The 26294-nt window shown below is 38.4% G+C and overlaps 7 protein-coding genes, 1 long non-coding RNA gene and 6 other non-coding genes across 14 annotated transcripts; 8 read left to right on the forward strand and 6 right to left on the reverse strand.

Annotated features, from left to right (window-relative positions):
- Window positions 1–5924: 5924 nt before the first annotated feature.
- Window positions 5925–6426, reverse strand: LOC128256949 (cecropin-C). The gene is made up of 2 exons (XM_052987688.1): window positions 6231–6426; window positions 5925–6120 (listed from the first exon to the last, which is right to left on the reverse strand). The coding sequence occupies exons 1-2, from the start codon at window positions 6327–6329 to the stop codon at window positions 6028–6030; spliced, it is 192 nt and encodes a 63-aa protein (XP_052843648.1). The 5' UTR covers window positions 6330–6426; the 3' UTR covers window positions 5925–6027.
- A 3532-nt stretch (window positions 6427–9958) lies between these two features.
- Window positions 9959–10467, forward strand: LOC128257050 (cecropin-C). Its single transcript, XM_052987855.1, has 2 exons — window positions 9959–10138; window positions 10195–10467. Exons 1-2 carry the CDS (start codon window positions 10040–10042, stop codon window positions 10285–10287), a joined length of 192 nt encoding a protein of 63 aa, XP_052843815.1. The 5' UTR covers window positions 9959–10039; the 3' UTR covers window positions 10288–10467.
- Window positions 10468–10929: 462 nt separating this feature from the next.
- Window positions 10930–11352, reverse strand: LOC128266288 (cecropin-2-like). Its single transcript, XM_053002699.1, has 2 exons — window positions 11187–11352; window positions 10930–11128 (listed from the first exon to the last, which is right to left on the reverse strand). The coding sequence occupies exons 1-2, from the start codon at window positions 11283–11285 to the stop codon at window positions 11036–11038; spliced, it is 192 nt and encodes a 63-aa protein (XP_052858659.1). The 5' UTR covers window positions 11286–11352; the 3' UTR covers window positions 10930–11035.
- A 479-nt stretch (window positions 11353–11831) lies between these two features.
- Window positions 11832–15302, reverse strand: LOC128251924 (uncharacterized). Its single transcript, XM_052979197.1, has 3 exons — window positions 14183–15302; window positions 13225–13855; window positions 11832–13128 (listed from the first exon to the last, which is right to left on the reverse strand). The coding sequence occupies exons 1-3, from the start codon at window positions 15300–15302 to the stop codon at window positions 11832–11834; spliced, it is 3048 nt and encodes a 1015-aa protein (XP_052835157.1).
- Window positions 15303–18479: 3177 nt separating this feature from the next.
- LOC128252611 (cecropin-2) lies at window positions 18480–18884 on the reverse strand. The gene is made up of 2 exons (XM_052980482.1): window positions 18713–18884; window positions 18480–18654 (listed from the first exon to the last, which is right to left on the reverse strand). The coding sequence occupies exons 1-2, from the start codon at window positions 18809–18811 to the stop codon at window positions 18562–18564; spliced, it is 192 nt and encodes a 63-aa protein (XP_052836442.1). The 5' UTR covers window positions 18812–18884; the 3' UTR covers window positions 18480–18561.
- A 1002-nt stretch (window positions 18885–19886) lies between these two features.
- On the reverse strand, window positions 19887–20308 carry LOC128252607 (cecropin-2-like). The gene is made up of 2 exons (XM_052980468.1): window positions 20136–20308; window positions 19887–20077 (listed from the first exon to the last, which is right to left on the reverse strand). The coding sequence occupies exons 1-2, from the start codon at window positions 20232–20234 to the stop codon at window positions 19985–19987; spliced, it is 192 nt and encodes a 63-aa protein (XP_052836428.1). The 5' UTR covers window positions 20235–20308; the 3' UTR covers window positions 19887–19984.
- Window positions 20309–21562: 1254 nt separating this feature from the next.
- On the reverse strand, window positions 21563–22069 carry LOC128264564 (uncharacterized). Its single transcript, XR_008268749.1, has 2 exons — window positions 21782–22069; window positions 21563–21722 (listed from the first exon to the last, which is right to left on the reverse strand). It is a non-coding gene; the product is annotated as an uncharacterized LOC128264564 (long non-coding RNA).
- A 1014-nt stretch (window positions 22070–23083) lies between these two features.
- Window positions 23084–25825, forward strand: LOC128252493 (40S ribosomal protein S7). Its single transcript, XM_052980258.1, has 4 exons — window positions 23084–23188; window positions 23438–23605; window positions 23664–23996; window positions 25609–25825. The coding sequence occupies exons 2-4, from the start codon at window positions 23438–23440 to the stop codon at window positions 25690–25692; spliced, it is 585 nt and encodes a 194-aa protein (XP_052836218.1). The 5' UTR covers window positions 23084–23188; the 3' UTR covers window positions 25693–25825.
- LOC128252996 (small nucleolar RNA psi18S-1377) lies at window positions 24198–24337 on the forward strand. The gene has a single exon (XR_008267371.1). It is a non-coding gene; the product is annotated as a small nucleolar RNA psi18S-1377 (small nucleolar RNA).
- On the forward strand, window positions 24481–24626 carry LOC128253001 (small nucleolar RNA psi18S-1377). Its single transcript, XR_008267375.1, has one exon. It is a non-coding gene; the product is annotated as a small nucleolar RNA psi18S-1377 (small nucleolar RNA).
- On the forward strand, window positions 24697–24842 carry LOC128253002 (small nucleolar RNA psi18S-1377). The gene has a single exon (XR_008267376.1). It is a non-coding gene; the product is annotated as a small nucleolar RNA psi18S-1377 (small nucleolar RNA).
- LOC128252999 (small nucleolar RNA psi18S-1377) lies at window positions 24872–25009 on the forward strand. Its single transcript, XR_008267373.1, has one exon. It is a non-coding gene; the product is annotated as a small nucleolar RNA psi18S-1377 (small nucleolar RNA).
- LOC128252998 (small nucleolar RNA psi18S-1377) lies at window positions 25041–25178 on the forward strand. Its single transcript, XR_008267372.1, has one exon. It is a non-coding gene; the product is annotated as a small nucleolar RNA psi18S-1377 (small nucleolar RNA).
- LOC128253000 (small nucleolar RNA psi18S-1377) lies at window positions 25223–25363 on the forward strand. Its single transcript, XR_008267374.1, has one exon. It is a non-coding gene; the product is annotated as a small nucleolar RNA psi18S-1377 (small nucleolar RNA).
- Window positions 25826–26294: the final 469 nt, after the last annotated feature.

The raw sequence follows: 26294 nt of genomic DNA on the forward strand, positions 1-26294 counted from the left end.
TTATAAAAATTGCAAATGTCGCGACGACGACAATGGCGGGGAGGATTCTTCAGTGGGTGAAAGTGTCCTGGCGTGACAGAAATGATTTGGGCGTTGATGTCATCAGCATCAGCATCAAAATTTAGACTCAGCGATTGTAAAAATTAATGATGTTTTGCCGCTAAATAGTTGGGCTGGGAACCAGGGCACATGTGTGACTGAGTGACTCCCTGGGAAAAAAGGGAAAAACGGGGCGAACTTTCCATATCCGTTTGCAATTTTTAAGCCGTGTGCAAAGTGTTTTCTTTTGGCTTTTCTTTGCCTTTACTGAGGTTTTCCCTTTTCGTCGTTGGCGCGTAAATTGACACGACTTTGCTTTCTTTTTCCCTTATTTTCCTTTTCAGCCTCGTTATGCTAATGTCCTTTGGGCCGTAAAAAAAAGAGTTTTGATTAATGATGCCATTGGATGATGCAAAAGCCGCCACAGCTGGCCCACCTATCCAAAATTGTTATTAAAAAATATTGTAAAGCCCAGCTGAAAACTCTCCACTTACATATTTTTTTGAGGGGTAATTCCAGATCCAGGAGAACCTCAAGTTACGCTACTTTACTCTTTCAATATTTAATCAATGCTGAGAGCAAACAATCAGCCAACAACGATGGGAAACCGAACCTTAATCAAAAAATCAAACAATTGACATTCAATATGGTCTAATTTTTTACGCTGCCATTAAACAAATTATTGGGGAAGTGCGGGATGTTCCGCCAATGGAGAGATGAACAACCTGAAACGAGTCCTGGCAGGCCATTTTCCCCAGAGGACCGCAACGACAACATATCAATAAACCAAACAACGGCCAGGACAAACAATGCCAAGTGGAGAGGATGGCAAAGAAAACTGAGACCTAGATTGGTAATTGAAAAATGCGAATGAAACTCTAGATAGAGCACAAGCCATCGTGTAGTTGGGGTTCGTGGCGGCGAGTTTAACTGTACCGAAGTCGTAGGCCAGAGGTCAGACTGTACCTGCCAGTGACATGACTACAAAGAGTGGCGATAATTGCGCTAAATTTGGTGTAAAATGAGGCCGAATCGTAGGGAAAATTCAGAAAAATTCTCTGCAAGATTCACGCATAATTAAGTGCACTCAAAAGGTGTCCGCACAATACACTTCTCCTTTGAGGCACTGAAAAAAACTACTCATGTATTTTACGGAATTTAAATGTGTCCATTAAAAGTAAAAACTATTTATTACAATCCTATATAAAAGTTCATACATTAATATTAGTTTTCACTTATAAATAAATATCTACTTAAAACCTTTAAAACTGTAAAGCGAACAATTGAACTGCTAGAAATACTGGAGTCCTACGTTTTCTCAATAAGTATATACATAAATAAAAATATTATACATATAATTATTTTAATTTTAAAATTTAAAAACATTTGATGAGTTTCAGTTTATAATTTTTGCATGTGTATAAGAATTACAAGGACTAGCAAACAACCAAAAGAATCGTACCAGAACCAGGACAAGACTTCACATTTACATAATGCTCTTCTGAGGAAAGAGGATTTATGTGTGGCACTTGAGTGCCGCAAATTAATTCAAATGAAATGCGTCCAGAACTTAATCCTGCCGTCCATTGTTGTCCTGGATGCCAGTCCACTCCCTTTCTGGACGACTAATTTGGTGCAATTGCGACACCTAGGCATCGCATTCCACATCGCGTCTTTGATTTGCGCTAATCGCCAAAGTGTCAACGACCAGGAGAACTTGATGTTTGCCTCATTTCCGCATTTAATCACCCCCGGGAAAGGAATTGTCCGGGGTCCTTTTGTTCAATGGTTGTGAGAGACCCAGATCCCGAGATGGCACAAATCAGAGCAAAACTAATTTCCCGTTAATGAGGGTCGCTTGCCCTGTTGCGTTGCTTCGCATTTTCCTCATTTTCTTGGGTCCATTTTTTGCCCTGATTAAGAATTTTTCCCGCTCACACACATCCGCCTCATTAATAATTTTTTCGCCATTCGCTGCCAGGATCGAGATTAATTTACGCCTCGAAAGGATCTGACGTGTGCCTGTCAGTCGGAAATTTCTCTCTTTTTCGGCCCAGCGCCCTCTTTTATCTTCGTAATAATGTTAGGCTGTGGATGGAGAGCTCCTGATTCCGTATTCCTTATTGGGGAGGGGAGGAGCTGCTGAGGCGTCAAATTGTTATTAATTGAAAGTCAAAAGTTCTGCGTGCGGTGCCAGTTTTAATTGGATTGTTCGCTTATCTCTGCGAGAATTAATTGTTGAAAAACGAGCAACGGAATGAAAGGAAATTTATTCAATACAATGTGGTTAGTGGTTTCCTTACAAATTTGAAATATACTTAATACACTAGTAATAGAAATGGTAATGGTAATATTTAAAAGTTGTTTTTTTTAGTTTACACAAATTTGATTTATATTTAATTTATTTTATATGATTTTATGGTCCATCAGGTTGCAAAAGCCCGTTTTCAATTACACATTTTTATTACACATTATTACACATTTTCATTGTTAATTTTATGCCGATGTTAAATTACTCGTTTTTGTTTTATTGGTTTCTGTATTTCCCACAATTGCTTCAGCTATAACATCCCTTCCTTAGGCATTTCCAATGTCTCAGCTTTTTTAATAGTTACCTCATATTCATGCGTAAAGTTCTTTTGTCAATTGAGATTTCACTTTTTAGTGTTTTTTCCGCCTATCATTGGTATTCCTAATAAAAAATGCAGAGCCCATGAGGTCATCCAGTGGTGACGCATTCATTTGTGGACCCAGCACCTCCCCATAGTCATTCATATTCATATTTCTGAATGGAATGTTTGGCACTGTGTCCTATCTATACTCACGCGATCTGATCTAAAGGATCTCATTGGGAGGCACTCGCCTGGAAGCTGACAACAATTGAATTGGTTTTATTGCCCCGAGATAGTTATGCGCTGACAGGACTTCGGTTCAATGGATGGGCATAATGCCGGATTCAGGATACACACACACACACACACACACACACACAATAAAAAATGCCTATATGCCAAACAATTTCATTTCGTTTGTCCTGAAAAGGCACCCAAAAGCGCTGCCATTGTTGCTCTGTTTATTAAATTGTTGGTTCGAAAGGGGTGAGGGTCCACCTTTGTTAATCGTCAAGCTGACAATAAATCTTGGCCATGCCAGGGAATCCCAATTGCGTATGAGATGTAATTCCCGACTTGACATTTTTCATATACACTCAGATACTGACTCGCACATTTATTCGCGCCATAGACAAGGATACGGAGTGCAGAGCAAGGGTTCGGGTAAGATATTTCATAAATTGAATTGTTTTGCATTGTTGTCCCTCGACGAGTTCTGCTCTTATTTCGAATTGCTTGGCAAAACCAAATAAAAAAGCATCCAACACGAGCTCTCGAGCGTAGCCATGTGTGCCCATATATGTACTTGTGTACTTTTGTGATTTATAACGCGTTTAGAATGCCGTCTGAGCAGTGAAAATGGAATCAAAGCGACATCGAGTCTGGCAAACGGTCTGAATTGATGGCGAAATGTATTTATCAAAGTAACCACAATTCCATAGACATTGTGACCTTTAAACAGGAAATGTATTCCAATAATTTGGAAAAAAAATTTAAATCGACCATATATTCTCCAGTAAAAAATTTTAATTTAGATTAACAAGAAAGAAGATTTAAAGATTAATTTTACCTAGGAATATAAAAATTCGAAGAGTTGTATCCATAGACATTAGTTTTCTTAAGTTTTTTTGGTTTAGTATCCATCTTTAGTTACAAAATTGTGTGATCGTTTGTTATGTTTTCAAAATTATCAATTGGTTTAAAGAGTACAGTGTATTTTGAAATCGTAGCCTGACATCGTTAGCAAGTCTGGAAAGTACAATAAAATTATACCTCACCCAGATTATGGCATTTTAAATATGATAAATTGTCGCCCAGAGCTCTCAAATGAAATTGTTGAGAAGAAAGTAAAACCACAGTTTATTTTTGGGGAGAATGGGTAAGAGGGCGGATAAGTCCCACCCCACTTTCGAATGCTTTTGACACGCGGATGGCCACCCAGTAACCGGTTTAAAAGGCGAATTGAATTTAAATTTGCTGATTATGCTCGAGTTGTGCGAATAATGGTTATATTGAGCCATAAAAGAAATTAACTCAAACATTATTCTTGACTGAGCACTCCAGCCACACCGCCTCGCCCATCTGTGTGTAATATATTTTAAAACAACTTTCACCACCTTTGAACTTGGGTGGGCAAATATTATTGATACATCGGCGGCTTCTCAATGGTTTGTAAACGATTTGTGGAGTGTTCTCTGGTACCAGAGGGGGTTTTTTTCAAGGGGGAAACCTAGCAGGGGGCCACATACTTATTCCTCTTATGCCCGAGCTACAACGCATATTACACTTTTTAGCAACAGATTCTCGAGTGCTGTTCGAGGGGCTTACGCATGATTTTCTGGGATTTGCTTTATGAAATTTCCAAATTTTACAATCTGCGCAACGGGCGGCCCGATGAGGAAATTACACCGCGATGAACAAGTCGCGTCTCCTTTTTTATGTAATTTCAAAATGATTATTACTACGAGGGGGTGGCCAAGGGAAAGAGAGACTGCAGAAATCAATGCATAAATTACAAAATACAGCCGGCAGACAAAAGCTGATCTTTATTGTTATTCAAATCATTTGGCAGCTGCCACGGCTCCATCGCCATCGTCATTTGAAGTTGGGATTCTGAGGCGCCGCGCAACGATAATGATTGACTGACAGACAATCCACGGTTCTAATCTGTCAATAATTCAGACCATGTGCTCTGGCTTTTAGCGCTTTTGAGCCCGAGGCGTCGAGAGCCGCGATTGGCATCCCAAGCTGTCGATTTCCCAGGCGAGTTGGCCTAATCCGATGGAGATGCCATGTAATTAGGACGCGGCTTCCGGGCGACATCGGAAGTGCCTTTAAAATTGAATCGGATGCGGTTTTAAAATCGCTGATTTTATGGAAAAAATGAACATGAATAAGGGAATATTATCTCTTAATATAAGAAATGCTTTTAGCCACATAAGTATCAACCGAATTTATAAAACTTTGTGCTTAAATAAAGTTTTGAGTTTAAACTCTTTTGGTCAAAATTCTACAATATACTTGTATGTGCAGGTTTTTAAGTTAAGAACAGAATAGAATAGAAACATTGTTTAAATGATTTATTAAAATTTGATGTAATTTAAGCTAATGAGATTTTTTTGCCAATACATACATTTTAAAAATATTTTATTTAAATTTATCAATTTTATGTAATAGAATCTGAATGTCTTATGAGTTTTTTTTTACCCACCATCAAAAAGTTCATTAATTTAGAATTTGTTTCTAGCCAAACACTCATGTGATGCCAGAGAGAATATTCCAATTTCATTACCCCCACTCTTTTTGTTTTCCTTCCGCGAAACTTGTGTAATCATTTCCACAAGGAGCTCCGATAATTTAATGTAAACTTTGCGGTCACGTGGCGCGACCTCCGCTCATGTAAGTAAATCAAAGCAAATTACCAGCCGAACACACAAAATACGAAACACAACATGCAACACACAACACACAAAACACATGAGCCAAGGGCAACTCTCACCCATTTCAACTCTAACCCAAAACTCCGCCCCGTAAAAGGTTCACAAGTGTTTTGACATTTAAACGCGTTTTGTGCCCGAAATGACCACCAACAAGAGGTGGACCCGGAGCACAAGGTTGATGGCCCAAGGGAGCCCTTACACTTGTGCCCTGATCCTCAGTATCTGCGGGAAAACTGTGGGAAAACAGGGCAAGACCAGCCACCCTGGGAAAGTGTACTCAACCTAGCGGCACCCATAAAAAACCCATAGACATAGACACATATGCACATGTAAATTACGGGGATGTAAGCTAGTTTATTTCTATGTGATTGCAAATAAATAAGTGTTTATAATTAAGCAGGTTATCCTTGGAGAATCCTTTGATGGACATCAAATTCTCATCCTCTGGCGGTGGCTGCTACATTGGCGGCTTGTTGCGCAATTCCCAGACCCTGGATGGTGGCATCGCGAGTATGTTGGCCAATGCGTTCCTATATAGATAAATCGTGGGTTAGTTTAAATATATAAATATCTTAAATTCCTTTTATTTTGTAACTTTGATTTTTTTAATTATTTTCAATTTTTTTGGGGCAATACTTACAATTCTCTTGCCCAGTTTCTTTAGCCAACCGGCTTCGGATTGACCAAAGCTAATGGCCAGGATGAGGGCCACAAAGACGAAGATCTTGTAGAAGTTCATAATGATTTGTTAAATTTAATTTGTAATTAATTTAAGAAAAACGAAAAAGCTGTTGATATAGCTGTTGCTGTGGTAACTGAGCGACTGATGTCTGGACTTCAGGTTTAGCCAGCTTTTATAGCGAAGACAGCGATGCTGATAAGGTGAGGACGGGGAATTTTTTCGCTACGAAAAGAGAAAGAGCAGCAAACACGAGACTACAGTAGATCCCCTTTTTTAAACGAGGAAGACTGTCTTCATTTATCTATTTGTCCAGCTGCTAATAAAGATTGAGCTTTCTCAGACTATTTGATGTCTAATTAAAAATTGTAATTTCAGATGTGCTAACAGTTTAGTGCTTAGAATCCCTATTACAAATATTTTAGAAACCTATACTTATAAGTAAACTCAATGTCCAGCTTTTAAAAATTACAATCTTAGAAGTTTCAATATTTAAGGAAGCAGTTTTTTAGCTTATTTAATAATTTTTTTTTTGCATCTATAATTTTGTACTAGTTATAAAATAGTTTACTTTTATCTTTATGTGGAACTGCAACTTTTAAATGCCTATTTTAATATAAGAAGCTTACTAATCTTAATTTAGAAACACTAGATTAGTACACCATAAACACACTCATGCAACTGTACTTGATTTTTAAGAGGGGATGGCCCTGGATTTAGGCTTTCACTCTCATCGGCACATAATATCAACCACCACGAAAATGTAACTTTAATTTCAACCATAAAAAACCAACAACGAGGGGCAGACAATAGGCTGGCAGCAAAGACAACAAATGAATTAAATCAGCAAGGGCGGCAGAAACACACACACACACACACAATCAGGGGTGGGGATATATCTGCAGATATATATATTTCGGGGTAGAGAGGTGACTAAGAATAGAGCATCTAGAATAGGAAGCTACGAGGATGATGGGCGCCTTGTCAGGATATGCCACTAATTTCCTTAACAAGTAAAAACGCTTTATCCATCTTGGGCCTTGACTCCGCTTCCTCTTGCCACTCCATGTTGCTCCTTTCCGGTTCCATAGCCTTTGCGAAATGTAAATAAAATCGCTCGAATTAACCGCTGAGTGACAGCTACAAGTGGCAGGCGGAGACACAAAAGGAGGGAGCGAGTCCTGTGTCATAACCGCCAGGACGAGTTCGCATCCTCATCCTTATCCTCCAGTTGGTAGAGCCCACAGTAGCGTAAGTAAGTCAGTAAATGCCGCAACTGGTTCCGAAGCATGGCTCAACTACTCAGACTGGAGGGAGGTATTCAGATGACTTAAATGATATTAAGGTAAGTTAAAAAGGAAGTGAATTTCTATTGGATCTGGGTTGGCATTTGAAGTGCGAGTAAAAAGTATAAACCCTGAAGATAGTTTATAAGAACAGCTTTAAAAAAATTCTTATTTATTACTGTCTTAGAGGTAATTTGTTGTTTTAATTATATGTGATTAATCTGTTATTCATATAAAAATTCTGATTAGATTACAGCACATGTAGTGACTATAGAAAACGTCAGATGCTGATGGGCCCATTCATATTTACAGCATCTATATTATGTTTAACTTTTGTGCCTTTGAATTACTTTATTCCAGAAGACAACCAGAGTAACCGAAATGACTCATGCAGCTCTTCAATGACCTTTTTAAGAGGCATCCCCGAAATCTAAATTCCCATTTCAGTGCGCCAAGATTATCAGTCCACCTGGAGACAATGGCTGTGTCAATGTTTGATCATCTTGGCCTTGCCTTTTCGATAGGGAAATAATCAGCAGATGCCGTCGGGGGAACTTTTTTCCTGGGATTCACCCTGAGAAAGACAGCGAATCCGAAATTAATAAATAAGAGGCGCTGATAAGGAAACCGCAATAAAGAACAACGACAAAATAGCCAGAAGAAAGGGAAGAAATCAGCTACACAGGTGTGCCCATTACCCTCGATCTTGATCGATCACTTGAATCATACCATAAACACGTCACCAGCAATCGCATCTACTTGGGTGTGGAATCCCATTGAGCTCTGAATTCCGTGTGCTTTTGGGGGGAACAGAAATCACCCGCTAGTAATTCCATTCATAAAACTCATTCGTAGTAAAAACTTTGTTACCCATTGCTGAACTTGGGGTATACTTTATTACAATTCGCCTGAAAATATCATAAAGAAAAGGCTTTAAAGTTAAGATAATAACGCAAAGATCAGACAAGGGAATTTACTTGAAGGAAACGTTCTTCTAATAGTCATCCGATATCATAAAGTTCCCAACATCTGTTGACTAACATTTCTCTAAGTCATTAATTAGGTCTAGTTCGAGGTATCGCGTATGTGTCAGTAGATCGTTCCAACTCAATTCTTCGATCGTTCAACCCATTGAGTAATCGTCGTTTGTTGTTTTGCTCTTTTTTTTGTAGTTCTGTTGTGGGGAAGCCAATAAAACGTGTTTGTTGATTAGTCCACTTCGCTTAGCGCTCAAATGTTTGGCGTTATTTCCCGTACTTTTTCTGCCTTAAAGTTTTTTGTTTTTGTTCAAAGTGTTTGTTACCACAACTAATGGAATTTATTATGTTTTGAGTGATTATTAATGTGGGTTGCGGTTAAGACCGTTTGAAAGCAATGTTGATTCAGGGGATTTTTTATGTTCAGGAAATAATTTAGTTTCTACAGTTGCTATGCTGAAAGATTAAAGAAATTTTGCATTAGAGACAGAAAATTTTAGTCAAAAGATGATTAGCATCTGTTTCCAAAATATTTAAATTTTCTTAACTTGAAAAGTTCTCAGAGAAGTTTACTAGTGAAATTCTTCATGTATATTCATATTTTTGAATGTGGGCCAAAGTGTTCCTATGGAAATATCAATACTAGTTTCTGAACTCATATTTTCCATTTTAATGCATAGTTTTCTAAGTTTATTAAGCCAACCAGCTTTTCATTTACCCCAACTAAGGGCCAATATAAGGACGATAACTATAACGATAACAATGTAAAAATTCATTCAAGTTTTCTGGTTTATTCCTGATTTTATAAATAGTGCAAGTTATTGACCCTGCTGATATGTCTATTTCAGTAAGCGACTGATAACCGGACTTTAAAGATAGCGAAACAACCAGGACAGCAACTCAAGCGATGCTGATAAGGTGACGAAGGGGATTTTGTCTGGGAGACAGAGGGCAATGATCAAATGGGGAACTACACTACCCTTTTTTTAAATCCAGCACTTAATTTTCGTCGAAAAACAAAGCAATACATAACTCATTAAAAGGTCTAGAATCATTTAAACAAAAAACGAAAAATCAAATTAAAAAATAATATAATGGCTTTTTAATTAGGAATACATGTTTGTTTTTTTGTATAATATTATGTGTAGACCATTTGTACAGTTGTTTTTCCAATATTTATTAATATTACAAAACTGCATTAATTTAATTCAATCTGTAAGTCATCAGCGATGCAAACTAATTCATAATCGGTTGCCTGGATGAGTGAAGCCCAATAATTTTGAAATACCTCTTCAGAGAGTCATATTTATGGCAGTTCCGATCTGAATCCATCTTGTGTGAACTTTTGTCCCAGTAGAAAAATCCCCGTCTGTGCAGCATCTCAGCAGCTTTCTGTTGGGATCGCTATATAAGCTTAATCTCTTCGACGTTCAGTCATCAGTCGCTCAGTTCTCACTGCAATAGCAACACCTACCTTTTGTTCTGCCAACAAACCAGCAATCTCATCATGAACTTCAACAAGGTCTTCGTCTTCGTGGCCCTTATCCTGGCCATCACTTTGGGACATTCGGAGGCGGGCTGGCTAAAGAAGCTGGGAAAGAGAATCGTAAGAATTTCTAATCATAATTCTCACTTGAGATATTAATTTAGATATTCTTGTAGGAACGCATTGGCCAGCACACTCGAGATGCCACCATCCAGGTCGTCGGAATCGCTCAACAAGCCGCCAATGTAGCAGCCACCGCTCGGGGTTGAGAACAAATATTGATAACACTCAACCTGCTACATACCTGCCTGATAATATTATTTATTTAATTTCATTAACATTTACCTTTAAATTAAAATAAACAAACTTGTATTTTGAAGCAAACAATGTATTTGTAAAACATTTGTAAAAACTCAAAGATAAATAAATGCCAAACTAAAAAAAAACAATTACACAGCGTTTAGAATACATAATAAATGATATAATCTTCTAATCAGAAAGTTTTGGGAATTAATTGAGTGCTTATCGCAATGAACGCACCCGACGAAAATATACAAATAACAAATAAATACACATCTGGAAAATTCCTAGTAAATGTTTTTGATGACTAGCATAATTTATTTGGTTAAACGTTTTTTTATAGTAATATTTTATTAATTCAAATACATTTATTATAGTTGATTGAAGCGAGATCTTGTGATCCTAATTTAATCTTGCCGAGGCAAATAAGGAAAATTTGAAATAAATTATATAGTATATAAAATTCCCAACACATTAAAATACCCTGATAATGTTATTTCTTCAGTTAATGGCTGATGTATCAGAGGAGAACTGTAGAAGTGATATTTTTTTAAATTGTGTGCTCTTTTAAAATTATTAAAACACCAATTATTGGATTAAAATAATAAGCCTTTTTATTTTACTAAAGAATATTATTTTTTATTTGCTAACAGATAATAAATTACATTTAAATACATAAATAGGTTTTTGGTTTAATAAAGTGAAGAGGTTCCAAATTTATCCCCTGGCGGTGGCAGCTACATTGGCGGCTTGTTGAGCGATTCCCAGACCCTGGATTGTGGCATCTCGGGTGTGCTGGCCAACTCGTTCCTGTAAAAAAGGATCAGGGTAAGCAACAACTAAATATATTTGAGTATTAAGGACTTACGAGTTTCTTGCCAATCTTTTTTAGCCAGCCAGCCTCTGATTGTCCCATGCTGATGGCCAGGAAGAGGGCGACGAAAACGAAGAATTTGTAGAAGTTCATGGTGAGATTGGTTGATTTCAAGCTGATGCTTCTGATGTTGCTGATCTGAGTGACTGGTGATTGCACTAGGAATGGCGAGAGCTTTTATAGTCACCCCGTCAGCTATAATTGCGTTTCCTGATAAGGCATGAAGGGGGATTTTATTACGGAAAAAAAAGCACACGAGAGGAATCCAAACCAATCACAATCACTCATTTCAACTCAGTCTGCATCGAAACCAGATTCGGGGGTTTCATACTTGTTACAGCCGGCCATTAAAACGAAGCTTCTAACAGCATTTTAGTTGAAACGATGGTTAATTTATTTATATTTAAAATATATTCTGGATTATAAAAAAAAGGCTTTAAAAAATCTTCTTCTCTTCTCGAGGCTCGTGCTGCAATTCGTTTTCGATAGTTGCCTCTCTTCCTGGATGCACATCGATTGATGGTAAAATGTATCGTTCTTTCCATCGATAATTTTGTAGAAAAGAATTAATAAGAATTAAATTTCAAATTGCTGTACTGGGGCGGTAACATTCCCCCCTACGTAAACAGCTACAAGGGTTTACTTTGATTTCGGTAAAACGTCTAGTACAGCTATTTTTGTTGCTGGCCGGACCATAATTCCATGTTGAGTTTTTATTGTAGCAGATCGGACCTGACCATCTTTAGCTGTGGTTACTTCTGTAATACGTCCCTTGGGCCAAAGGTTCCTAGGAAGATTTTCGTCTACTATGATTACGATGTCTCCAACGGCCAACGGGGATCGTTTTGGGAACCATTTGGACCGCCTAGTGATAATTGGCATATACTCCTTCACCCACCTTTTCCAGAATAGATCAGCTAGTTCTTGAGCCTGGCACCAGCGTTGTCTTGGGTTCAACTCAGTTGTGACTGTTGGTTTGTAGCCATCTGCCGATCCCAACAGTAAATGGTTAGGCGTCAATGCGTCATCGTCTTCTGCCTCTAATGATACGAAGGTCAAAGGGCGGGAGTTAATTACGTATTCTGCACTTAATAAAGCATTCCTTAGGCTTTCGTCGTTGTAGTTGGAGTTCGGAGAAATTGACTTTATAACCAGTTTAATGGAACGAATTAGGCGCTCCCAGGCTCCGCCCATGTGCGGAGCGGCTGGTGGATTGAAGCGCCATCTGATCTGGTCGTATTTTATGACAAGTTTCCCGAAGTCAATGTTCTTTAGCTCCTCCTTGACGATCTTCTCTGTTGCTCTAAAATTTGTGCCATTGTCCGAAAATATTTCCTTTGGTGTCCCGCGGCGGGACATAAAGTTAGTTAGGCACATTACACATGAGCTAGTGTCAAGGCTATAGGCTATTTCTATATGGACGGCACGTAGAGTGAGGCATGTAAAAATAACGCCCCAGCGCTTCTCCTTATGTCGGCCTACAGTTACCAGTATAGGCCCAAAAAAATCCACTCCAGTGTATGTAAATGGCCTTTCGAAACTAGCAATTCTGGCTGGAGGGAGTGACGCCATCTGTGGTGGTTCCGGGATTGCAGAATTATTCTTGCATATTTGACACGATTTTCGAACCGATTTGTATACGATTCGCAACTGAGGGATAAAGTACATGCTTCGTATGAGATTAATGGTGCCCTCGTGAAGCATATGGTGGTTTTTTTCGTGAAAGTCCTTTACTACAAGATGTGTGATGTGATTATGCTTTGGCAGTACGATCTGGTCCCTGTTTTGATTTATAGAATCCGCCCGCCCTTGAGTACGCATTATGCCCTCATCATCAATGTATACGTTGAAGCCGATTAACGCGCTTGGTTTTGTTATGTTTTGGCTTGATTGAAGGGTGTCAAGTTCTGTTTTGAAGCCATCCTGCTGCGCTTTCCTGAAAAGAATATTTTTTGCCGACGTTAGTTGCTCAATCGAAAGGTGTCTTGTTATTTTTTCAGCTTTGCATCTAGCTTGAAGAATTCCTACGTACAATAAGAAAGTAGCGGTTGCCCTGTACAAGCGCTTCCAATCCGAAATACACTCAACGTTTAACGGTATCGCTTTTACACTGGTCCTTCTCATTACCAATACAGTTCTTCGGATCTCGTCACATTTAACATTTGGAAAGTTGCATACATCGGGTTGTTTGGGCCATTGGTCCCTTGACTGTCGGAGAAAATGTGGCCCATTTACCCATTCTTCAGGATTGGGCTTGGATGTGAATTTCGTGGCCATATCTGCTACATTTAGCTTAGTTGGAACCCAATGCCATTGACTGGCATTCGTGGTCTCCATGATTTCTCCAACACGGTGCATGACAAAGGCGTAAAAATTTCGCGGATCCATTGTCAGCCATGAAATAACAGTCCTTGAGTCCGTCCAATATATGTGTTCATCGGCCTTTATGTTACGTGTGTTACGGACTTTCTGAGATAAGCGCGCGCCAGTCAAAGCGGCAAGTAGTTCCATTCGGGGTATGGAAAGCGGCTTAAGAGGTGCCACTTTGCTTTTTGCTGCGACCAATGATATAGTGATGTCATCTCCTTTTCCTATTCGAAAATAGCAGACGGCTGCATATCCGAACTCGCTGGCATCCACAAAGGTGTGTAGTTCGGTGAAGTCTGCGATATGGAGTAATGGCGAGTAATGTCGTGGGACCTGAACTGTTGCGGCTTGGGAAAGCAAGCCCTTCCATTTTTCCCAAAATAAAAGCTGAGGTGCCGGTAAGACGTCGTCCCATCCTATTCCTGTGCGCCAAATTTCTTGTAGCAGAATTTTTAGGCCTATGGTGAAACAGGATAAGAATCCCAATGGGTCAAATATAGACATCAACACTTGTAGGGCCTCTCGTTTGGTTGGCATCGCTTCTTCGGAAAGGATGTTTCTTTTCATTCGTGTAAATTTGAAAAAGTATTTAAACATGTCAGTTTTCGGTTCCCAAAACATACCAAGGACTTTCTCTGCATCTCCGAGCTCCTTTGCCGGTTGTAGGGTAATCGAGTCGCCCAGCAAATGCTTCAGAACTTCGGGGGAGTTAGATGCCCAATTCCTTATATTGAAGCCTCCTGCGGCGTGTATGTCCCGAACCTCTAAAGAAACCTTGATTGCTTCTGTTTCGTCGGCCAGACTGTCTATGTAGTCGTCGACATAGTGTGCTTCAGTAATAGCTTCAAAGGCTCGAGGACTCTTCAGTTTATACTCCTTCGCGTTCTTATCTCGCACGTAATGAGCAATGCATGGAGCGCAAGATATGCCGAAAGTCATTGCTTTCATAACAAATATCCTTGGAGCTCGGGTTTCTTTGTTAAACCATATAAATCGCTGAGCGTGCGAATCTGCTTCCTGGATACGAATTTGGTGGAACATTTCCGCAATGTCACCGCAAACTGCTATTTTTCCAACCCGGAACGCCATTAAAACTTCAGTGAGGGGATGCAAAAGGTCAGGACCTGTGACCATGAAATCGTTCAGTGACTTTCCGTGAGATTTAGCTGCTGCATCCCATACAAGCCTAACCTTTTCTGGTTTATTTGGGTTGTGAGTGATAAATATCGGAAGGTACCAAACGCGCTCATGTTTTATATTCATTTCGGCGCTGGACATCTCGACTGCGTAACCCTTCTCAAGTAAATTGTTGATCTGTAGCTCAATCTTGTCATACAAATCAGGTTCCCGGGATATTTTTGATTTCAGACAGTCCAATCTCTTCATTGCGCTATTATAGCTTTCTGGTAAAATGGGGTTGGTGTGACGCCATAGGAGACCAACTTGATAGTGGCCATCAACTTTTGTGCAAGTACTATCTAATATTTGTAGGGCCTTTTCGTCATCGATGGAACGAAGAGTCCTTGGAGTTACAGAGTCAACATTAAAGCTCTCTTTAACGGTTTTATCGATTTCTTCCCAATTACATTGACAGTGGTGCATAGAGAATGCGGTCTTGGCGTAGCCGGAGCCTTGTAGTCCCCAACCGAGTATACACTTCGACGCAATAGGATCGTTCCACTTTCCTTCTCGTAGTTTTCGAGGAACAGCAAGCTTCCAATTATTTGTTCCAATCAGAAGCATTGGTTCAGCACTTGAATAAGACTTTAAGGGTATTCCATTTAGGTGCGGGTATTTGGCGGTTAACTCACTTACGTTGACAGTTTGTCTTGGTAGGCCCAAATTTTTGACTGTGTGAACGTTATTTAGCCAGTATGACTTTTTGTCGTCTGTTCCTGAGATTCGAATATTAAAGCGCACAGAGTTCCTTTCCATTCTGGTGGTTTGATTAGTCCACTGCATACATATTGGGTCAAGAGTGCCGCGTAAGTTAAAGCGCTTGAAGAATGATTCGTCTATGAGTGTCACCGAAGATCCCTCGTCTAAAAAGGCGAAAGTGTCAATGATAACATTGCTGCAATAAACTTTTATGGGCACAATTCGAAAATATTGCTCTCCGTCAGGGAACTTGGCTTGGTGAGATGCAACGACATTGTTAGTCTGGCTACCTTTATGGAGCAGAGGGTGATGTCTTGATTCACATCCTCCAATCCCACACGGCCTAGTTGAGAAGCATCTTCTTCCGTGGACTTTAAGGCACTTAAAGCAAAGTCGATTGTCACGAACAATTAGCTGCTTTTCCTCATAGGGGAGATTACAAAACCCTTCACAATGTGCGACTTGATGCTGTGTGCTTTGGCATTTGAAGCAAGGCGTGTTCTCAGAGCTGTGTTCATCCGATTCGATGTGTTGGGGCCGTCCGGTGTTGTAGCTGGTGTGAGTGTGTACGTTATTTGGTTTCGAGTACGGCGTTGAAACCACGGTGGAGGCTGCTTCGGCGATCTTGTATAACCAATCACTAAAAGTCTTTACGTTTCCAATAGATCCGTCTTTTGGGTGCATTAGCCCAAGTCAATTTATATTGATTTGGGAGCTTGTCAACTAGCTCCTTTACAAGCATTGGGTTGTTGATGTGAGCGTCGAGTTTGCATGCTTCCATCGTAGCGCAGATGTTGCGAACTGCCAGGGCGTAGTCAATCAGTGAGTCCAGCCTGTCCTTGTTTACGGATATTCTCCTTGCTTTGTCGATTAGGCGATCCAAAATTTGATCAGGGCGGCCGAAAAACGTCTTTAATGTGCTTATGACCTCGGGGACCATTGTTGGCAACAAAAGCTTGTCCCTCACTAGGTCGTAAGCCTTTCCTTTCAGACATCTTTGGAGGCGTAACATGTTTTCCACATTCGAGAAGCCAGCCACAGAGGTGCTGTTCTCAAAAGCGCTTATAAAGGCTGGCCACTCGTCTGGATTTCCGTTAAAGGGTGGTAAGTCTGCTGGAAGTATTTGGCGTGCTGATAGCTGAGCGCTGGTTGGACCCATATTGATATGTGGCAACGTCATGTTCGCGCCACACTGCTGTGCAAGTATTTCATACTTTTGCTGGATATATTTTTGATCAGCTTCCCGCTTTTCCTCTAACATCTGTAACATAAGAACATTAGTGGATGTGTTGATGATTGGGGCCTTTGAATAATTCAAACTAGTTTTGTCGATCTCAACTTCAGCTACGTTGATTTGCTGCAAGTTGTTTTCCACGATCTGCATCGGATCCGGATAGCCTTTTAATTGTTTTTTAGGATGTAATTTGCTTGCAAGTAGGGCAGGCCCAGCCTTTAAGGTTATCGTCACTTTCATCGCGCACGCAAGCAAAATGGTACCAAGTCTTGCAAGTTTCACATTGCACCCAAATAATGTCGTTACCGGTTCGATCTTTTCTGCAAAAGCCACATATGGCATTATCGTAATCGCGATTGAACATTTTCGTATTCTTGTAATTGATTTCAAATTGATCTTTTCTTTGACTTCTTGGGCGAAATTCACTTTCGAGCGCTATGCCCCTACTCACGGCTTTAGTGGTCAGTTTGTTCCAGTTAGTTTTATCACGAAAACGATACACATCTAGACGGCGTCATGTGTTCAAAATTCTTTTCTGCGGAACTGTCTTGCTCTTATCTACGCAGTTAAAATTCGCATCGGTATATGGGAATTTTGTATGTATACGAGTACAACTGCGCAGTGTCTTTTCCCTTTGCTGGTGCGGAACTGTAACTTTCTTATATATGTATGTATATATATATATACGCAACCAACTAGGAGTCACTATATCAGTAGCAAGTTTTATTTGTATACGCGGAACTTAATTGTTCGATACGCATATAGTATTTTAGTTTTCTTCTTTCACTATAGAGTAATTTCTCTTGCACACGCGGAACTTAGTCGTTCAATACACGTATAGTAAGATTTTTTAAAGAATGTTACAGCCGGCCATTAAAACGAAGCTTCTAACAGCATTTTAGTTGAAACAATGGTTAATTTATTTATATTTAAAATATATTCTGGATTATAAAAAAAAGGCTTTAAAAAATCTTCTTCTCTTCTCGAGGCTCGTGCTGCAATTCGTTTTCGATAGTTGCCTCTCTTCCTGGATGCACATCGATTGATGGTAAAATGTATCGTTCTTTCCATCGATAATTTTGTAGAAAAGAATTAATAAGAATTAAATTTCAAATTGCTGTACTGGGGCGGTAACAATACTTTTGATCGACATTGGTTAGCCCGAATAGGGATTTACCTTGGCTTTGGGGTGTACCGCAATTTTCAGAGATGCAAAAAAAGAAAGTCACAGAAAATATTTTCCAACGAAGGAACATATACTTCAGGGAATAAAACCGGATCGGGAACCGACAACTGAAATATATCGAAATAGGGCCAAAAAAAACAGCATCTTCAAAATTAATGCCTGAGCATTTAAGCTCTTAGTGTTTTTAAGATAAATCCAAAAAGCTTATTAGGACCCTATTTGAATAACGCTTGTGCAAATTCTAAAAATATTCACGAGACAACAATTTTTAAAAGTATTTTAATTTAAAATGTCGTTTTTGAATTTTTATTTCGGATGATGACAGTAGCTGTGTTACACACTTTTATATACTCTAGTTCATCTTTTTGAGTAAACCTTCCTCCCGTAGAAAGAGAATCTTGTTGAGTGACTGATTGTACGGAAAAGAAACGCAAGGAAAGTTTTAGCGATCAGACAAGCCCATAGATAAGGCACGATCGTAATGTTTCCAAATTAAAAAGTAGACAATCAAAGTCAGCAAAATTTGTATTTATTTCGGGAGCAGCTTAGCGTCATCCAAATTATTTTTGTTCTCCCAAACTAATTGATTCAAATAATTTGTCAAAGGAACAACAATGATAATTTTTTTTCTGTTTTTTATTTTCTTAAGACCATAGAATAAATACGATTTTGTATAAATAGTTAAATATAGTTAATCAGCATCATCAACCTCTGGCTGTTGCTGCGACATTGGCGGCTTGTTGAGCGATTCCCAGACCCTGGATTGTAGCATCTCGAGTGTGCTGGCCAACGCGTTCCTGTGCAGAGGGATCGGGTTAAGCATCAACTACAAACATTTGGGGATCTGAGACTTACGAGTTTCTTGCCAATCTTTTTTAACCAGCCAGCCTCCGATTGTCCGATGCTGACTGCCAGGATGAGGGCGACGAAAACGAAGATCTTGTAAAAGTTCATGGTGTTGTGTTGGATTGTTCCTGGCTGGAATAAGTTAAGCTGTTGATATTGCGGCTGTAGTGAGCTCTGAACGACTGATGGTTGTGATCGAAAAGGCAAGATCTTTTATAGGCGAACGGACAGCTTGAAATACAATGACAGATAAGGCATTCACGGGGTTTTTTCATGCATACACTAGAGCAAGCCAATATTTTTTTATTTAGTATGGACATCTGGGGCCCAAACGGGGGTTTTTCTTAATAAAAATTTGTATTTAAAATATAAAATCACCCAATTATTAAGCCCCGTAAAAATCTTTGGACTAGTTGCCTTAAGTTGGGTTTACAATTTTTTATTTGAAATCCTTAAGAAAGAAGGAATTAAAAATTCTTCTTTATTTGTTAAAAATTAATTTGTGATTAAAGTTTCTTAAAAGACATAGATATTATTAAAGCCATATTGTGGGTTATTTAATTTAAAAACTTCATTTATAAAACAAGGTATATATCTTATAAATATATATCTTCGGCATTTGCGAGAAATGTTTTCTTTGCCAGTTTTAAATGTTAAGAAGAAATATACAAACCGATGTTGCATAGTTTTCTAAGCTTTCTAGGCTGTACTACGGTGAAAAGTGAAATTGGTTATAGGTTTGTAAATTCCTTATCGCTTACATTTAAAAAAACAACCAGAAAACTAGATCGACTGACGTTATCACTTCATTAAATTAAATTGATTTATCAGCTTGAAACTGATTTTAAATATAATTATTTTAATTAGCGGACTGCCCAGCATTCTATAGATTTTAAAATCCAAAAAGTTCAAATTTTCTTGGAATGTTTTAATTTATATAAGATTTTATTTATTGGATTTAGTCTATTTAGACATCGAGGTTTTGGCAATTTACACTTACCAAGAGCAAAAATGCTTAATGCTTAAATATATAACCTTTTTATAAATGAGTTTATGAATGAGTTTAAAAACAAATGCAAAAGTTATCAAAATAGAAAGAGGAGAAGATTAGTAAAAAATAAATAAATCGTCAATTTAAATATGAAATAAATATTTATTTATTTACATAGAAGTATACAATAATAATAATCAATAATTGTTATTTACATAGAACAATACAATTCGATAACAATAAACAAGGTATTTTGCAAATGGTTTTTAGTGTGGGGCGTAGTAGCTTTTTTATCCTCTGGCAGTAGCTGCGACATTAGCAGCTTGTTGAGCGACTTCCAGACCTTGAATGGTGGCGTCCCGAGTGTGCTGGCCAACGCGTTCCTTCAAAAATAGTAATGGATTAGCTTCAGAATAAAATAACTGGAAAAGTATAACTCACAATTTTCTTTCCAATTTTCTTTAGCCAGCCAGCTTCAGAGTGTCCAAAACTGATGGCCAGGATGAGGGCGACAAAAACGAAGATCTTGTAGAAGTTCATTCCGAGATTACTGGAGTTTTTTCTCTGATGGAAGAAAGGCCGAAGTAGGTGAACCCAGCGACTGATACTTTGATGGGAAAGTCGTACGCTTTTATAGGCGAAATGAAATCAGATTGTGGGAGGTATGTACATGCATTAAGAGATGGATGGATTTCCAAAAAGTGATTAGGGGAAATCACGAAATCTGTCAATTGTAAGTATCTTCCGTTCAGTTAAAATCCCTTTGGTTACGACACTTCAATTTTAGTTATAAAATAGTTTTTAGTATTTATAAACCTAAAAGTTAATTTTAAAGCAATAATATATTTGTCACTTATTTATTTGTAAATTAATGTTCAAGCTGTACATTTATCTAATGTCGTAAAAATCTAATAATTTATATTACAATGTTTATTTGTTGTTAAGGAGAATCACATCTATATTTTATAATATACAAAAAATTTCTTACCAGAAAGTGCTAGTAAATGAAAGCTTTTCTTTAAGCACGTACGAACTACAATATTAATATTTCATTTTATTGATGGTTCGCGAGGTGCATCGCCAAAATGCATCAACTTATACAAGAAAGGAAGCAAACTTTGGCAAGCCGATGTTTATATACCCTTTCAGCTATTGAAAAAAATTAAATATTCTTGAAAACATTAAAATTATCATTTACTTGTGTATATATTTAAAAACATTGAAGAGATGATGATTCGAAGCTTAATTGTCCGATAGTTCCCATAGCAGCTATATGATATCGTTTTCCGATTTTAGTAAAATTAAAAGCGTAATTCTAAACTGTCAAATTATTAATAAGTCAAATTTTAAAAAAATTGCAAAATGCTTATATATTTTTATTGTTTCCATGGAAGCTATATGATATAGTCGTCCGATTTTGATGAAAGTTAAACCGTAATTCTGAAATATTTAACCATTTGTCGAAAAACTAAAAAAAAATTTTAAAACAGCAAAGTTATAATTTTTTTAATTTATTTTTTCGATTGTTCCTATAGTTATATGCTCTAGTCGTCCAAACCGGCTCGTTCCGACTTACATATGTACTACCTGCAATAGAAAGACAACTTTTGGGAAAGTTTCATGCAGATAGCTTTAAAACTGAGAGACTAGTTTGCGTAGAAACGGACTGACACACGGATCGCCTCTCCTGCTGATCAAGAATATATATATACTTTATAGGGATGGAAATGTCTCCTTCACTGCGTTCCAAACTTCTGAATGAAATTAGAATACCCTCTGCAAGAGTAAAAATAAATCCAATCAAATATCAAAAATGACAGCAACAGATTTTGATTAAGCAAAATCAGGAAACAAACGCAGAGTTTATAGTTTGAATGAAATGGAACCATTTATTTTCTTTTTACAAAACATGTTTTGAAAAGTACAACATAGTACAGCAGAGATTGGTCCTCATATGGGTATGATGCACTTGGTTGCGTTTTTAACTGTTCCCAATCCCGAGTCTGCAATGTCCTTAACTTTGTCTGCCTGTGAAAATAGTAAAATATTAACTTTTATTTGAAATATTTTGGAAAGGCAAAACATACCACCGTTTGAACTAGGTCGATTACTAAAGCCTCTGATTGTGCCATGTTGATGATCAGGATAAGGCCGACGAAAAAAAAGAACGAAACGAAGTTCATATTTGGTTTTTTTTGAAAGTCAGTTGTTCCGTCAAAGAGAAAACTGTGTTACTGACGACTTTAGACTAGTCGAGAGTTTTTATAAGCAAACAGCAAACTTAAAAATAAATAAAATTCCAGGAACGTTTAATTCATAGGCACATTTTCAATAGCAACAAAACAATAGTTAAGAAAAACTGATTAAGAAGCACGTACGAATAAACTAATTAAATATTAAATTTTATTCGATGGGTAACGTTAGCGCCCTCTATTGGACATATAACACAGCCACAGCGGAGACACCTGCTTTCATAGCAAGGACACAAACCGTGAGTCATTGCCGCCTATTGCAAGTTATCGATAAATTGTTATGTAAGTATTATTACTATTTTAGGATGTTGTTATTAGTATTTTAGTATTAAGTATATAAGAATGGAAGTTTAAAGATTAAACCTAAAATATGTTTGGCTTAAAAAAATATCTCTTATATGAAACTTTGAAAAATTCCATTCAGTTTTTGTTAAAGCCAATATATTATTTCCTGTCTGTATACACGGATGGCAAATATTAAGTATTTCTAAAGCATTATTGTGATCGGGTAACTTAACTTTTTTTTTTAAATTTAAAAAACATTAAAACAGTACTTAAATTTTATGTCAAATACATAAGGATAAGCTTTCGCAAAGCCCCAAATTTTTAGGATCCATGTATTTTGGGATCCCGTTTACTAAAAAATTGGTCGAAGATTGCGATAAGACCGATTTCTTTTTTTTACAAAGCGTTTTCCATTATGGTATATTTAAAATAAATGAAAATGGCTGAATATAAAATAAACGATATAAATAAATGCGATTAAAAAAATGTTACGAAATAATTTCCATTTCACATCAACTCCGGCATCCAATCCATTACTTTTTGTAGTAAGTTTTTTATTTATAATACCAACATTTGATTATTTATTTTATAATTTTTGAAGTGAGTTTCACTTTCAGAAGTCCAAATAACGGGGTTATCTGTATAATATTGTTGAAAATGTTTCACTTTTACTTAAAATTTGAATATTCTTTTTTGAAATAAAACCTCCTAACTAAGAGGAATATCCCTAATTTTCTTTTTTAGCAACGATAATCTCTCGTATAATAATTGAGTGTGACCGTGTCTTTTTTACTACAAAATCTCAAGGATTGCTAGTTAGTTGTTTTATCAACGCACGCAAGCAGCAATGCAGTGTCATAACCCTATCATGATTTTGACAGCTGTATTTTTCTGTTTACCGACAAACGGTCTCACCGGCGTGCCCCGACTTCCTTTCCTGTCAAAAAGTCGACCAAGGTGGTACTTTTTTTCCATCGGGGACGAAAATGGCCGAAATCCGCGTCGACCACAACGCAGTGCATCGAAATAATAACACAACGAGCCAGCGCAACAACTGCGTGCTAAAGTTTTCAATGGAAACCAGTAAAATGCTGGCCAAGTGCGGCCGATGGCCGGCGATTTGTGATTGTACTGCGTTGTGAGGAAGCGGTTTTCACCCCCCATTTCGTGATTATAACTAACTGAAACGGCAACTGAACATTGCAGATGGCTATCGGCTCCAAGATTATCAAGCCCGGCGGCGCGGACCCCGATGATTTCGAGAAGTCCATTGCCCAGGCGCTGGTGGAACTAGAGGCCAACAGCGACCTGAAGCCCTACCTGCGTGATCTGCACATCACCCGTGCCCGCGAGATCGAGTTCGGCAGCAAGAAGGTATGCAGTGTGTGTATGAGTGCCCATCAGATGTCGTATAACCTCTCTGTCCCCGCAGGCCGTCATCATCTACGTGCCCATTCCACAGCAGAAGGTGTTCCAGAAGATCCAGATCATCCTGGTCCGCGAGTTGGAGAAGAAGTTCTCCGGCAAGCACGTCGTCGTCATTGGTGAGCGCAAGATTCTGCCCAAGCCCACGCGCAAGGCCCGCAATCCCTTGAAGCAGAAGCGTCCCCGCTCGAGGACTCTGACCGCTGTGTACGATGCCATCCTGGAGGATCTGGTCTTCCCCGCCGAGATCGTGGGCAAGCGCATCCGCGTCAAGCTGGACGGCTCCCAGTTGGTCAAGGTGCACCTGGACAAGAACCAGCAGACCACCATCGAACACAAAGTGAGCTTAATACCACCTCCATAAGAAGTGTGCATCGTGTGTTTTCAACGTACGTCCCCTCGATATTTGGGACTCCCTTACCATGGAGCCTAATCTTCGCTAGGGGACGCAGAGCAGACAGCCAATTACTCGTTATTGTAGGCATTATCAGCCCATGCGGTCCTGCATCTCCAAATATTGGCCACACTCTGGTCAGAAACTACGTTCTCGTGTTATTTGCTAGTTTGTTATACCCAAAACTAGCGATTGTCAAACAGAACGAAAAGTAAAGTCACCTAATCACTCCATAATGTTGAGCCGACTTTCCAGGGCTTCTGCATTACTAAATGTGTGCCACATTCTGATATCTGTACTTCAGTATTTAAACCTCAAAATGTGAGAAAAACTAGAAGCTAGTAAATTGCAAAGATATTTGTAGGAGATTTCCAATTATATAGACATTTTGTTAAAGATTTACAGGAACAACTGTACATAGATTTCTCTACCGTTATTGTATTACTTGCTGGAAGTTATATCAAAAGCCAGTGATTAATAAACATAACGTAGACTATAAACCAGGCAGCTAATCACTCCATAATGTTTATCCTACTTTACCCAGGGATTCTGCATTACTAAATGCTTGCTACATTCAAACCATTTTAAAATATTATTGATCAAAGAATATTCTTGAGAAACTCGAATTTTTAAACTATTTTCATTACCGTTTTTGTGTTATTCGCTGTTTGTTTTATTCAAAATCAGTGATTGTCTAACAGAACGTAAATTAGATTCCAGGCAGCTAATCACTCCATAATGTTTATCCTAATTCATCCAGGGATTCTGCATTACTAAATGCATGCTACATGCATATATCTAAACTTTACTGAGCTACCCTTCCGTTCTCGTGTTATTTACTGGACTTAACCGTAGTCCAGCGATTGTCAAAGAGAACGCATATTAAAGCAACTAATCACTCCATAATGATGGGTCCATTTTAACCAGGGCCTCCTCATTACTAAATGTTTGCTACATCTTAAAATCTTTTGATACAGTGGCTATTAAACACCGTTCTTGTGTTATTTGCTAAGCGATTTCTCCAGCTTAGTGACTGTCAAACAGAACGCATATTAAAGTCAGCTAATCACTCCATAATGTTGAGCCGACTTTCCAGGGCTTCAGCATTACTAAATGCGCGCCACATTTTTATTAAAACTTATTATGTATTTTTGAATACCTTGACTTTAGTACCGTTCTTGTGTTATTCGCTAGACGCTTTTCATAGTCCAGCGATTGTCAAACAGAACGCAAACTGAAATGCAACTAATCACTCCATAATGGTGCGTCTAAATCAGCCAGGACTACATCATTACTAAATGTTTGCAACACCATTTAACTATACTTGAGAACACACGATGCACTTTAAATACCTATACCGCCTATTTGCCTCCCAAGCACTGTTTAGTTGCCTGGTGCCTTGGGACTTCCTATATAAGCGGCAGAATAATCCAGCTTTCCGTACGCCATCTTCTCTGCAGTTTTTTCTGCTGCAGTGGAGGTCACGGCCGCTGTACACTTGATCACATGTTCTTTAAGTTTCTGTGACTAATATATGTTTTTTTTTGTTTTCCCTCAGGTTGATACCTTCACCTCGGTCTACAAGAAGCTGACTGGTCGCGACGTTACCTTCGAATTCCCCGACAACTACCTGAATGTCTAGAGTGGGTTCTCGTTAGAATGTCGCACTGGTTCGCCGGTTCATCTGGGAAAGTCACCGCGCTTCTGTCGTGCAGAAGATGAGTTTTTTACATGAGCTAGAGGACGTGAATAAACATTAAACAATTTAAAACTAAGCACCTTCCAATTAAGCCAACTTCCCGTTGTCCTGTAATTAATCAGCGCTAAAGGGGGACTTTACATGTGCTGGATTTGTAATCCTATGGTGCGCAGTTATCCTGCTGGGAGGTCTCGCACATTTTGATTAAGGGCAGCCATAAAAGGCGTAGTTAAATGGATGTCTGAATCTCTACTATTCCTTTGATGTCATGCTGTTTTATCAGCTCTTAAATTAAAATGTGTGTGTTCAAATTGTAGCCCGCCTTACAAGGCACATGTGCGATGTAATTATAGGTATTTCCAAATTTGGTTACACTACACGCATTACGCTTTCGAATCATCACATATGCATGTGATTGGCGGGTGGTAAGGAAAAATACTTTGAAAGAGTGGGTTTGGGACTGATTAATTTCTATAGGCAAGAAAGCTTTCAAAAGCCCATTTAATAGATTCACGAAACACCCTGTGAAAAGCTTTCAAGGCCAC

This window comes from Drosophila gunungcola, chromosome 3R (assembly GCF_025200985.1).
Source record: "Drosophila gunungcola strain Sukarami chromosome 3R, Dgunungcola_SK_2, whole genome shotgun sequence".
In the NCBI taxonomy this organism is placed as follows: domain Eukaryota; kingdom Metazoa; phylum Arthropoda; class Insecta; order Diptera; family Drosophilidae; genus Drosophila; species Drosophila gunungcola.